Source organism: Loxodonta africana, chromosome 1, assembly GCF_030014295.1.
Source record: "Loxodonta africana isolate mLoxAfr1 chromosome 1, mLoxAfr1.hap2, whole genome shotgun sequence".
Classification (NCBI taxonomy): Eukaryota; Metazoa; Chordata; class Mammalia; order Proboscidea; family Elephantidae; genus Loxodonta; species Loxodonta africana.
This window is the reverse complement of record NC_087342.1, coordinates 184672731-184687137: the sequence shown is the minus strand read 5'-3', so window position 1 is coordinate 184687137 and position 14407 is coordinate 184672731. Positions and strand designations below refer to the sequence as shown.

At 40.8% G+C, this 14407-nt stretch overlaps 1 protein-coding gene across 1 annotated transcript in view; it reads left to right on the top strand.

Annotated features, from left to right (window-relative positions):
- Positions 1-262: 262 nt before the first annotated feature.
- The window catches only part of MAN1A1 (mannosidase alpha class 1A member 1), a 182523-nt gene continuing 168378 nt past the window's right edge, over positions 263-14407 (top strand). Inside the window, exon 1 of the mRNA XM_064290347.1 lies at positions 263-877. Within this exon, the coding sequence (XP_064146417.1) occupies positions 278-877 (600 nt within the window). The 5' untranslated portion in view covers positions 263-277. The remainder of the gene's footprint in view (positions 878-14407) is intronic.

The window sequence follows — 14407 nt, the reverse complement described above, 5'->3', positions numbered from 1 at the left end:
CTGTTTTCTCTTTCCGCAGGGGCTGCAGCCAGTGGTCTGTCGCGCGTGCCTGCTTGCCAACGGAGCCGCCCGGGAGAGGAGATACGGAGGGGAGTTGTTGCCCCAGGCGAGACCTGCAGCCCAGCCGCGGGGTCTGGACGGCTTGGATGTGCAGGACCCAGACCCGCAGCCGCTGACGCCCGGCGGCGGCGAAGTTTGGCTGCCGAGCGGCGCGGCGTGGGGCCACTGGACAGCGGGCTGCCCCGCGGCGGCGGCGGCGGCGGCGGCGGAGGGAGCAATGCCCGTGGGGGGCCTGTTGCCGCTCTTCAGTAGCCCAGGGGGCGGCGGCCTGGGCGGGGGTCTCGGCGGCGGCGGCAGGAAGGGGTCGGGTCCCGCTGCCTTCCGCCTAACGGAGAAGTTCGTGCTGCTGCTGGTGTTCAGCGCCTTCATCACGCTCTGCTTCGGGGCGATCTTCTTCCTGCCCGACTCCTCCAAGCTGCTCAGCGGGGTCCTGTTCCACTCCAGCCCCGCCCTGCAACCGGCCGCCGACCACAAGCCTGGGGCCGGGGCGCGCGCTGAGGACGCGGCCGACGGGCGAGCCCGGCGCCGCGAGGAGGGCGCGCCCGGAGACCCGGCGGCCGCCCTGGAGGACAACTTGGCCAGGATCCGCGAAAACCACGAGCGGGCTCTCAGGGAAGCCAAGGAAACCCTGCAGAAGCTGCCCGAGGAGATCCAAAGAGACATCCTGCTGGAAAAAGAGAGGGTGGCCCAGGACCAGCTGCGTGACAAGGCAGCGCCCAGGGGACTGCCCCAGGTGAACTTCGCGCCCCCCATCGGGGTGCAGGGCCGGGAGCCCTCAGACCCCACCATCCGCGACAAGAGGGCAAAGATCAAAGAGGTGAGTGCACCGTACCAGAAATCCCTCCTGGTAGTTCGCATTTTTCCCTGGGGGAAATAGCAAACCATTGAAACGCTTAAGACTGCAATATTACGCTGTAGGGGAGATGGAGCTTTTCCGTTTCCACCAGGTGCAGCGTTAAAGGTTCTTTCGTTTTCCATTTTCAGTATCATAGTAGACGTGGCCAATTAAGATCTGAGGTTAAATCTGTTGCTTTTTAACTTTTCCGGAGTGTAAGTCGTATGATGGAGGTTTAAATACAGGGGCATATGGTCTACAAACCTCCTCCTTCCCTGGCTGCTGCAGGGTTAATCGGCCCGGAAAACAGTAACAAACAGTGAAGGTACTAAACAGCTCCCTAAAGTGGCTTGGACTTGGTTTTGAAATGCAGCTTGGATATAAACGCAAAGCATCAATCCTGCTTGATGGAAAGATTGTAATAGCAAGGCAGCACACCTCAGCGTTCAGTTATATGGCCCCATTCTGCCAGGTGGCATCATGTGTGTAAAGATAAAACTGGAGAAACTTTGGCTCATAGGAGATATATAGTTTTTTACTTAAAAAAAAAAAGACTTTTGTACGATCAGAAATACCATATTTCTTGTGATGCAACAGGTTTGCCTTCATGGTAGCACAGTGATGATAATAAACAATCTAGTACAAACATGGACTTTGATAAGTCTTCTATAATTTCTTTCAGGTAATTCTCACCTAGAACTTGTAACATGAGATTAGTTTATAAGCAGCTTAAAGCTGATGGGGACCTAAAAAAATCATTTCAGGCTGTTCATTTAAAGATGAAATTCGGATTTGTGTAGGGCCTCAGAGCCATTCAGTGACAGAGGCAGGACTTGAAGCCCATACTTCCTCCTGGTCACCTGTCACCAGGCTCTCTGTGGGCATGCCTCCTTTCACAGCTACTCTCTGTGAAACTGTGCCTGCCTGGATCCAAGAGCTGTAGGAATCATGTTAAAAGCATTTCATTCCAAATCTTCATTCAGTTTTCTCGACTACTTCATGAATGGAAGTAGTACTTCTGGTACTTTTTAAACACACCGAGACTTTGGAAAAATGAATTTTGAGTTTTGACATTGGGTAAGTAATCGGGAAAGGAAGATTCTCGAACCCTGGTTTTCAGCGCATAAACAGGATTTTGAAGTGGTGGAGAGGTGTTGCTGCAGAATGGAGGTGGCTCAGTTGTCATAGGATTTGTGGCTTTAAGACCAGATGAATTTGGTTAAGCTGAAATTGAGCAAGTTAAAATGGGTTTGGACCCCTTTCAGGTTACTTTCCTCAGGATGCCTTCATGCCTCTCGTGCACATAGCTTTCTTCCACAGTCCATCAGTCTTTCTGCTGCTTTGAGACCTCTCCTTAGGCATAGAACCCATCCAGACTTGGGGAAATGGATTCAGCTCTCCCTATCAATGCCTATCTAGCAGTTCCCCTTTTCCATGAAATCCTGTCAGGGCTAGGAAACCAGAAGGGACAGAGGGACTCTTACCTCTCATCAGACATCTCCCTCTCATCTACATCTCCAACCCTCTTAAAAATATCCAGCCAAAATGCGGAGGTCAGTTAACCCAACTGATCTCTACCTGCTTGTGCTTCCCTTTAGTTTGAATCAGTGTAATTCACACGTTTCATGCCTTTGGATTTATATGAGTTGCCAATGCAGATTACAGTTGTGGTGTCTGAGGACACTTTTAAATACTTAAGATGCACAGATGTTAAAAAGTCTGGTATTGATCAGTACTGATTAAAAGTGCAGGTAGAGCAGAAGCAGTGGGACAGTAGCAGTCACCTCAGGATGGCACACTAACAGGATGCACATTCATCCCTATCAGAGCCATCCATGTCTCTAATCAAAAGGTCTTAATTACCCATGTAAAGGAAATTTATGTAGACTTCTGTGTCAGTGTGGTGCTAACATCTCACCACCCAGATGCTTTGAAACTGCCCAGTCTTGCAAAAAGTGGTGGAACTAAATGTCTTCTTTAAAATTCACGTTACTTTGAGAACCCAAAAGAGCCAGTCTAATTAGCTTCAGTATTTAGCCAAAGGCTAACGGGAAGAAATGGATTTTGGTTTTCCATTAGATTAGTTCAGGGAAATGTGTTCCTTTGTAAACCCCCCCAAAAAGTCACTCATGCTCTTCTAAAGCCAAACTGTAAATGTTCAGTTTTAGAGGCAAAAGAGTTGTTGTCTTTTGTGAATAGGACACTGGCCTTTGACTTTCCATATTTAGATTCTGTTGCAGGCACCACTGTGGACTCCTTGGCATGGACTAATAGATATTTCTTTGCCTTAGGTTTATTCTATATTGGCACTGTGTTTTCCAGTTCTCATTATATGTTCAGGTTCTCTGGTACTTGGAAAACCCTGATAGCATTGTGGTTAAGAGTTTGGCTGCTAACCTAACCAAAAGGTGGGCAGTTCTAATCCACCAGGCACTCCTTAGAAACCTTATGGGGCAGTTCTGCTGTCTCCTACAGTGTCACTATGAGTCAGAATCATCTCGATGGCAACAGGGTTTTTGTTTTGTTTTGTTTTTTCTTACTATACCAGAGTGCTCGTGCAATTTTATAGTCAAAATTTAGAAGGTGCAGCCAAGTCTAACATGTTGGAAGCTTGGACTGTAATTTCCGAATCAAACTCTTATTTTGTGAATTTAGTTTAAAAAAAGCCAGTACAAATTTTTTATTGCAACACAGGTAATTGGTACTGTGGTAAATTTTAAACAGGTTTGTCCCTTGGGGTCATAGTCTAATAATTTCACGTAGGTCATTACGTAGTACTCTTCACAAAACGGTGTTACTTTAGTGCTTTGCAGTACTAATTTGGTGAATGGTAAATGTTCGATGTAAAACATCAAATTGAAATTAAAATCCCTCCCCACAAAAAGGGAAGTTTGTAAATAAATCCATTGACTTTGGAATTTTCCGTAAATTTTATAATGCGTAGTGCATATTTATTTTAATGAGTTGGACCTTTTAAAAATTGTACTCAAGTTGTCCTTAGTTGTAAAAAACAGTGTAAGAATAACGAAGCACAGAAGTTAAAACAGTACCATGGAATTCTCAGAAAAATATTTCATTTCCCCCCTCCTCACCCACCCTTTTTTTAAAAAATAAAGAGTTTTTTTTTCTTTAAGTCTTCATGATGAGCTTGCACTATCGTTTAGGATTAGGGCCCTAACTGTTTTGGGAGGAGGAAGAATTTGTTTTTTGTTTTTTTCTTTTCCTAGAATTATGTAGAGTCCCTGAGTACTCTAGGGACTGGAGACAGTCATCAGAGGGATTCTTCCTTCTGAGACTGGAATCTCCACCAGCTTAAGTAGGGAGGGTGTAGGCTGGCAGCCAGCCTAGAGTTTCTCAGGTAAACAGTCAATCTCTAGTCAGCCGTGGGGTCAAAGTCGTCTTCACTTGGTTCCTCAAACAAGGTTTTATATTTATATTTCAGACCTATTTATATAACCATATGTTTCAAAAATTTTTATATTGGTGAGTAATGTTTAAAATATATTTTTATGGTTTACTCTAGCCCTAGGTTATTCTAAAGTCTATAATTTATGATTTATGATAACTGTTGACTATTAAGGAGCCCTGGTGGTGCACTGGTTCACCGCTTGGCTGCTAACTGAAAGGTTGGCAGTTCAAAACCACCAGCTGCTCCTCGGGAGAAAGATTTGGCAGTCAGCTTCTGTCAAGAAGCCTTGGAAACTCTATGGTGCAGTTTTACTCTGTCCTACAGGATCTCAGTGAGTTGGAATCAATTCGACGGCAGTAGGTTTGGGTTTTTTTTGGTTTATTGACTGTTAACGCCTTTGGAAAAAAGCAGATGTGACAGTAATCTACCTTGACAGATTAAAACAAAACAGTTTATTTTGAAATTTAACTTTCCATTTATTTGTATAGGCAGTTCTGGTGTGGAAAATAATATTGAAAAAAATAATAAAAGCCACAATTTGAAGACATGACTCAAAAGAAGCTTAGATACCCTTGGGTTGTCTGCCTGTTATACTGTTCATCTTGCTTTGTAACACACTGCATACTAAACACAGGTATATGTGAGATTTCCTGGTCATAAGACCCTCCCCAGAACAGGGAGAACATGGAGTGTTGATAAAGGTTTTTCTCTTTAACAAGTAGATGAATCAATTAAGACATCAACAGTTAAGTACTGGTCTAGATGCTGACCGTTAAAAGTTAATATATAAAAGCAAGAAAACGATAGTTGATTATGTTCAATGAAATTTTCTGTAAGCTAGTGATAAATGTGAGTATTCTATCTTTCCCTTACCAGGTGACTAAAATTCTGAGCTGTATATAACCTTAAAAGCCAGTAAAGAGTATGAAAAGGATTAGAGAAGTACATTTTCAAATGATAATGCATCTGTATTTCTTAGGAAGCTAATAAGCTAAATCATCTTGAGAAATTTTTCCTAGAGATTTCACATGTGTAAAAAATGCATTTGTGTGAGATCTGAAGTTGTTGGAATTCACCAGACAATTCAGATATTTGAGTTAAATTATTTCATGAACTATGGTAGTATACATTTTTCATTAAAGATAGTAGTAAGTATGCATCTCCAGATCAGAGAAGAATGCCTGCAATCTGTATGAGTGAGTGAAGAGGGCTAAATAGACACAGAAAACAGTTGCCATTGAGTTTGACTCGTGGAAACCCTGTATGTATCATAGTAACACTGCTCCATAGGGTTTTCAGTGGCTGATTTTTCAGAAATAGATTATCAGGCCTTTCTTCCAGGGCCCCTGTGGGTGAACTAGAACCTCCAACCTTTAGTTGAGCAGCCGAGCACATTAACCAACCATTTTTGCCACCAGGATTCCAAATATAAACAGATAGATCTGAATTACCCTGGAACCCACAGCTCGTAGTCTAGTAGAGTAGCTGTAGCCTTTTAACTTCTTTAAACCAAAGCTGCTGCCCTCACATCAATTCTGACTGTTACCGACCCTGTAGGACAGAGCAGAACTGCCCCATAGGGTCTCCAAGGCTGTAATCATTACAGAAGCAGACTACCACAATTCTCTCCTGCCAAGCAGTTAACTGGATTTGAACCGCCAACCTTTTGGTTAGCGCAGAGCACTTAACCACTGTGACACCAGGGCTCCTTTGTAATCTATAAACTCATAAAAATGTGTTTGTTGAACATGAGTTTTTTTTTTTTTAATTGTGCTTTAGGTGAAATTTTACAGAGCAAATTAGTTTCTCATTCAATTTATTTGCAAATCGTTTTGTGCCATTGGTTGCAGTCCCCATGATGTGTCAACACTTTCCCACATCCCAGTTCCCCATTTCTATCCATCTGTTTTTCCTGTCTCTTCCTGCTTTCTCATCATTGCTTTTGGGCAGGTGTTGCCCTTTTGGTCTCATATACGTGATTGAACTAAGAAGCACATTCCTCGTGTGCTTTTATCATTTGTTTTATAGACCTGTCTAATCTTTGGCTCAAGGGTGACCTTCAGGAGTAGCTTCAATTTTGCGTAAAAAGGAAGTCCGGGGGCCATAGTCTCTGGAATTCTAGTCTCTGCCAGACCATAAGTCTGGTCTTTTTTTTGTGTGTGTGAATTTTAATTTTGTTCTACATTTTTCTCCTACTCTGCCTGGGACCCTCTATTTTTATTCACATCAGAGTGGTTGGTGGTAGTAGCTGGGCACTATCTAGGTCTTCTGGGCCCAGGCTGGTGGAGGCTGTGGTACTTGTGGTCCATTAGTCCTTTGGACTAGTATTTCCCTTGTGTCTTTGGTTTTCTTCATTTTCCTTTGCTTTGAACGGGATGGGACCAGTAGATGTATTTTAGATGGCCACTCGCAAACTTTTAAGACTCCAGATGCTATTCAGAGATGAATTTTAATTGGTCAAAATAGGGACAGCCACCCTGTGGAGTCCAAAAATACTATGAAATGATTGGCAAAGCAACCTGTTCCCTAAGTAGATGAAATGGTAAAGGAGAAGCTTATGTCTGGTATTTTAGGGAAGAGATTTCTTCTGTGAGGAAACTAATCCTTAATTTTGCCCTCAGTGTACCTACCCTTTGTTGGTGTTCAGTGACTGAACTACCTTTAATTCCCCCAATTAATCTGTTAAAAGGCTGTTTCCATAAACTACAGTTTTTGTTTTTTTGATACCAACAATGTGCCACAAAAATTATGACTTTAATCTTTGATTTTTAAAAATAAGCATATGCTCTATTGTAAAGTATTGTAGCTCTCTGTGTCATCAAGTATTATAGCTGTACAGGACCTTAGAGATAGCTCAGTTCTTGTATTTTAGAACTGAGGCAACCAAGACACTCAGATTGTAGTAGAAATCACATCACAAATCGGTGGCAGAGTTGGGTTGAGAATGGCAGTCCCAGTCCTCAGTGGGTGTTGCTCACTGTGTCTCACCCTGCTTGCCTCCCCAGTAAAACTCCAAAGAAGTATATAAATCCATTGTCTATATTCACTCTTTAAAGATCGTAATGTAAATTCTATACTAAGAGCTCAGCCTGTCACCTGATAGTCAATTCTTTAGTATGGTAAATTTGACCTCATATTAAGTTATAGATTAACTAATTTTTTTTTTTTTTTAATCGTAGTAGTGGCATGGTTTAGAAGATCTCTTTTTAAAGTCACCTATTGAAAGTTTGGAATATCTTTTTATAAATATCTCTGCAGGAAGCAAACGCATGTGTAATCATTCAGTTGAATGTTCTTTATAAAAAGATGTGGGAGAAGAGGAAGAAAGGAAGGGAGAAAGAGTGCCATCTATACAAAGAATAGGGGACACACAGAGAAGAGGGATGTGACAACCTGAGGGAGGTCTTTCAAACTGTAAACATACATGCTTTTCTGACATGACACAGCTGTCATTGTGTGCCATCAAGTTGATTCCGACTCATAGTGACCCAGTATGACAGAGGAGAACTGCCCTGTAGGGTTTCCTAGTCTGTAATCTTTAGGAGATCAGATCACCTGGTCTTTTCTCCTGCACAGCCTCCGGTGGATTCAAACCACTGACCTTTCAGTAAGCAGCCGAGTGCTTAACCAGTGCATCGCCAGACTCCATGACATGACACTGATGACAGCAAAAGAATTACCAGCCAAATGAAGCGCTCAATTTTTTTAAAAAAGTAGACATACATTAAAAATGCACACAAGTCTGTGGGCCATTGCCTGTAGGAACACACAGCTCTGTTTGGGTGGCTGTCCTCACTCCACCCATTTTGCAGTAGTGTGGTGATTAGAAGGGGAGGTTCTGGAGTCAGATTACCCGCGTCGGGATCTGGTTTCTACCACTTAATAGCTTTGTGACCTTCAGTAAACTACTTAATCTCTCCAAGAGAGTTTCAGTTTCTTCATTTGTTAAATGGGGATAATCATAGTATCCACTTTGTTGGATCATGAGGCTTAAATGAGATAATCCACAGAAAGTACTTAGAACAGTGTCTGGCATGCACTGAGGGAAAATAAATGCTATTTGCTATTATCAAACCATTGCTTGATAATAATTAATCACTACCTAAAGCTGTTGAGCCAAGATTACATTGTTTAATATACTGCTTAATAAATTAGGGAAGTGGGTAATGAAGTTTCAAAAGGTTATCAAAATAGTTAAAATGAAGTTTTGATGCTTAAAGGCATACATTTTCAGTTTATCAAAATGATCTTTCCAAATAGCTATGATTGTGTGACATGTTATCAGGAGGAACCAGCCCCTGGAGAAGGACATCATACTTGGTAAAGTAGGTCATTGAAAAAGACCATCAATGAGATGGATTGACACAGTGGCTGCAACGATGGGCTCAAACATAGCAAGGATTATGAGGATGGTGCAGAACCAGGCAATATTCCATTCTATTGTACGTAATAGGGTCACTATGAGTCAGAATTGACTCAATAGCAATGGGTTGTTTTTTTTTTTTTTTAACTAATTTAACCAGTTGCTGTCAAGTCAGTTCCAACTCATGGTGACCCTATGTATGCGAGAGTAGAACTGTGCTCCACAGAGTTTTCCATGGCTGATTTTTCAGTAGATTCATTACGTGATTACTCAGAAGTAGCCAGTCCTTTCTTCTGAGGCACCTCCGGGTAGACACCAACCTTTCCGTAACCCAGTGTGTTAGCCTTTTGCACCATCCAAGGACTCTAGTAATCGTTTTACCTGTGAGATACAAGGACCAGTGAGCTTTGACTTCCTAAGATTGCATTAGAGTGTGAGCTGGGAACTGCCTTTTAGCACCCAGCCCCACTTCCTCTGTGCTATCTTAACTGTGATGAGAACACAAACGCTTTAGAGACTGGCTGGACTGACCCTGCTCCCCTCCTCAGACCTGAATGGCTGGCCAGCAGCAAGATGCTCCACTGAGGCCACCTTGGAGGAAAACAGGACTTCTTTGCTTGGTAAGGTATTGCATGAGGAAGCCTTTTTGGCTAATTCCTCTGCTCTAAAGAATGCAGCAGCACTGCCCCACCTCCACTGAGTCCTGATAAAGACTTCTGTGATCATTACGGTACTTGAAAGAAAACCAAATGAGATTAAGGCTTAAGAGCAATTAAAAGTCACAGCCCTTATATCTGTCACGAATAGCCTGGCAGTTGCTTTAGGTACATTATAGCCCAGCAGTCCTACAGATAATCCAGGACAGAGATAATAAAATTAAAGAGTGCATATATTTAGCCTTGTAACTAGAATGCCTACCTCACTTTTGTTTTTCTGTCAGTCCGTTTTCTCCCTGGCTCTTCAGCTTATTAAAGGCCAGGTCCTTGATTTGTTCCGCTCCTTTCTGATCACTCTTGCTGTACAGCCTTTCGTATGTAGACACTCAGACCATGTTATGTTGACTGCATTTATATTTTTACATGTATTTATATGTGGGTCTCCAATTAGGTTGTCCTTTACCTGGACCCTAGTGCAGGGGTGCTTAGCATGATGACTTAGTATGAGAGAAGGCCTGGAAATGAGGGGATGAAAGCCTGATGAAGGAAGCTAAGTCTGCAGTGGTGGTTTAATACCACAGCACGCCACACACTAAAACAATCTTTATTGCAACGCTGTTGGGGAAGGAAGCCTGTTTGTCTAGGATGAGTTTTTACTAGGAGTTTGTAGGAAAGGATGTGGCAGTAATTATATACATCTTTTTTTTTGAACGACTAGTGGTTGAGACATGAACACAGGCCATCAAAAGACCACGAGCTATTGTCTCCATTTTTGCCAGATGCTTCATTGTATGTTTTTTTCAAGGTGCCATGAGGAGAGAGAGATTCTTTTTCAGGACAGAAGGATCTTAGAGACAGGAGGCCAAGGGTTCCAGGTCAGGCTAGGGATGGCCATGTCCAGCCTCCTGGAGCTGATGTTTGGGGCATGTTTGTCTGACCCCAGTTCCTCTTTCACAGGAATTTGTGCTGGAGCTACTAAAAGGATGTGTTTCCTCTCTGTATGTCTGTCCAGGTATAACACAGAAAGAGGTTGTCATTGTTAGCTGCCGCCAAATTGGCCCTGACTCATCGCGACCCTATGCACAGTGGAATGAAATGCTCCCAGGTCCTGTGATCAGTTGCAGAATGTACAGTTGTGATCCATAGGGTTTTCATTGGTTAATATTTGAAAGTAGATTGCCAGGCCTTTCTTTCTAGTTCACCTTAGCCTGGAAGCTCCACTGAAAGCTGTTCAACACCACAGCAATATGCAAGCCTCCACTGACCTGTGGAATAATTAGGGCAGCACTGGGGTGTGTACTCAGCATCAAAATCTCATTCCTATCTGCCTGAAATTTTCTCTCTGATTGAGGTACTGATTGCTTCCTAGAGGCTGCTGTTAGTGATGTATCACGAAGTTACTCAGCAGAAATTAGTCTGCTTTGAGATTTGCCTTAGCAAGGGAAAGAATGGGTTTGTAGAAGCAGCAAGTCTCTTTCATTGTGTTATTTCATTATAAACTAGTGTCTGCTTAGGAAAAAATTGAAAGTACACAGAAGTTGAAAAGAGAAGGAAAAAAATCCTCCTTAATTTTATTGCTTAGTCACAAAAACGACATATAGGTTTGTTTTTTCTAGTTAAAACCAACCACACTGTATATACATTTTTTCTTTATTTTCAAATGTCATTTTATGACAGTACAGCATGTCAAATAAAGCACCATAGTTTATTTAACCATTCTCTTGGACCTGGACATTTAGATATTTCCAATTTTTTGTCTTTATTACAATACTGAGATAAACACCTTTGTCCACTAAGTCTCCAGCCCACTTTTCACTGCCTCCACCTCTATAAATAAAATTTTCCCCTTAAATTCCTGAAAGGGGAATAAATTGGGTCAAAGGATCATAGTACATTTTAAGGGATTATTTTGCAAAAATGATTTATACTCTCACATGTAATATAATGAATGTGGCCTATGGATTGAATCTTTATAAATTTCAGAGGTGATGGAATGGTATTTTGTATTTTTAATTTGTCTCTCTTTGATCAACATTTTATCTTTTGTTGGTTGACTGCTTCCATTTCATCATTGTAAATCGTGTAGAAGAAGGAAGTTTTTAAAGGAGTGGGATTAGGAAGAAGGCAAAAATTTGGAGGACCAAAGAGCGGGGCGGCAGAGGAGGTGGATCTAGCAAGCTGTCTAAAGAGACTGGCGTTCCTGGGGGAGGCAAAGTCCTGAAAGATGGTGTTAGGATAAGCTAGTGACAAGGAAATTTGCTTCCTCCCTGAGTCGGACACCTAGGATAAACAGTATTTGTTACTGATGGGAGCCCTTACTTGGATTGGGAAGTTCTTTGGGAGAGCTGGCTTTCTTTTCTGAACACATCGTTAGATTGTAATTGAGTTTTTGCATTAGATGTTTGAGGAAGGTATTGGCCTCTCCAGATAGCTGAGGAAATAGAGAGGGATGTTTTTCTTTTTTGAATTCATCAAGATGGCTTCCTACCATTTTAAAGTTGAGGATCAAAAATAGTCCTAATAGAATTTTCAGAAGTGATTTAATGATGCTAGAAAATAGCAAATCTTATAAAGCTGAATTCTCTGTAAAGAAGTATCCAAAGAAAACTGTTCATAAGATTTCATAACAGCATACATTCTTATGTGTGGAGGGGAAGACTGATCATTTGTGTATTAGAGGCCTTTAGTGTTTTCAGTAGGCTAACTATGCATTATTGTTTAGTGAAGGCATTTCATTTTATTTTAAAAGAAAAGCATGATTTGTTTATGACATTTGGGCTGTTTTTCTGGCAAACTCCTTCAAATAAACAGTTTTTAGTTATACTTTTTAAGGTAGTGAAGAAGCACACATTTTAAAATACATTTATGTTATGACCTTGGTTAGTTCATAAAAGTGTGCCAGCGCCAGAACTGTTTAAATTTGGCTTTGAGACTGTTAACATGATGAATAACGATTGACATAAATGTACTGTATTATTTTTATAAATTGTGGTTTGAGATGATAGTAATTTTAGAATATTTAGAATGCTGTTCCCAGACATGTTATTTTCGTAGTCAAGTAGCAGTGTTGAATGTTACAGTGTATCTATCTAGTCAGCTGCAGGTTTCATCTCATCCTTAGAAATGCTTTTGCAGTCTGTTTTGTGATTTAAGGAGTTATTAGCTCGAGTCAGCAATATTATATTATTAAGAAGTATAAAAGGAAACTTTATGTAGTAAAAAGGGGACTTTATAATTGGCATGTATTTAATACATTGTATACATTCATTGGTATCAGGCAGTTTGGTTAGTCTTCATTATTTAATATCCCTGGGGTTACTTAATTTAGAATCCGTAATGAAAAATTCAGTAGCTTTAAAAAAGAAAAGGGAATTTGAGGAGCAAGAAGAAATGACGGTTTATTAACTACTGTTGAAAGCAACTTTAGAAGTTAGGTTGGATATAAATTATGATTTATTAAGTGTTCTGTCAGTAATAAGATAAAGCAGTAGTGTAGAAGTACTTCTGTTTGCTCGGGCTCCAAGAGTGCAGAATTTCTGTGACGTTGGCCTTTGGAGTCATGGACCTCTTCTATGCTGTGGGCCTTGACCATAACCAGGGTCCCTTAAAGATCTGTTGAATGAAGAATGAACATACTTTTTTAAACAAACATAGCTGAAGGAGTTAATCAGGTTAAGTGTAACTCCCGTTTTAAGCAATCACATACTCCAGAAGTGGTGTCTGCCCATCTTTGGAGTTCCTTCTCTTAAATGTCCTCGTGGGCTGTAAGCCACTGTCCTTTGAGGGGACAGTTTTTTTTTTTTTTTTTTTTTACAACAGTCAAAAGTCATTCAGAACCAAATCTAGTAAATAAAGAGAGTAATGAAATGTAGGAAATACCTTTTTTGAGATTTAAGATGGTTTTTCAGAATGAATTATAACATGCAGAACTTTTTTTCTTATATGACTTGTAAATTGGCTGTGAAGGTGGTTAAAAAATGAATGTGAATGTAGCATGGGTGAAATAAATGTAGATGCTTGTGAAATTCCTTTAAAGGTCAATACTTTATTAAGTTCTGTTGTTTCATTTACAAAACAGTTGGTTTTGTACTTACACCCAGCATTTTGTTTTCTAAGGTATGCGACTTTAAAATTAGTCAGAATCCTCTTTCGTGTCTGTTCATTATTATCTAAAGTTGTGGAATACATTTAATAAAAACTGACTTTTATAATTCCATTTTATATATGATGTAGCTAATTAAATTTGGTTTTGTTTAGTTTTTTACTTTTTACCATCCCAGCAATTTTTTTTTCAGAGACAAAAATGTTTTTATTAGTAATGCTTACAGTACTATACTGAGATGAAAAGTCATAGGTTAGGTGTTATTTTCTACTAAAGAAATCAAAGGTAGAATAAAAATTTCCTCTGTAAGAAGGTGTGAACTTTTGAGAAAGACAAAGGACCTTGATGGAGAGTTTCTGATTCAGTAGGTCTGGGTGGGACTTAAGATTTGTGCTTTGAATGTGTTCCTAGGTGACACTGATGTGCCCGGTCAGGACAACTGGCTTGAGAACCTCTCCTTTAGAATGAAGCCCAGGCTCCTTCTCCTGGCATTTATAGCCTTGTACAAACCTCCCTCAGTTTGTTTTTTGAGTGATGTCTCCTGTTACTCACTTTGGACTTAAAGGACTCTGTGCTTTAGCTAAACTTGCGTAGCTACTGTCTCCAAAGTATACCTAATTTAGGGATTTGCCTTGTTTACTTCATTTCCCTCAAATGGAATGTCTGTCATTTTTTGTTTCTGTCATTGACCTGTATGTCACTAATTTCATTGGCATATATTTATGCTGTCTTCAGCTAGATTTTAGAACCCCTAAAGGGAAGACATGTCTTTCTATCCCATAGATTTACGGCCCAGAATTTGATAGTAGAACGTGATTTGTCTTAAATATAACCAAAATGAGAAGTGATTTAAGTATATCACCAAATACAACCTAGTTAGACAGTGAGGTGATATGGCAGAGGAGACACCCTTCTGAGCCTCCCCTTTCCACATCTGTGAAATGGGGATAGTAATTCTCCTTTGCAGGGTCATTGTAAGGAT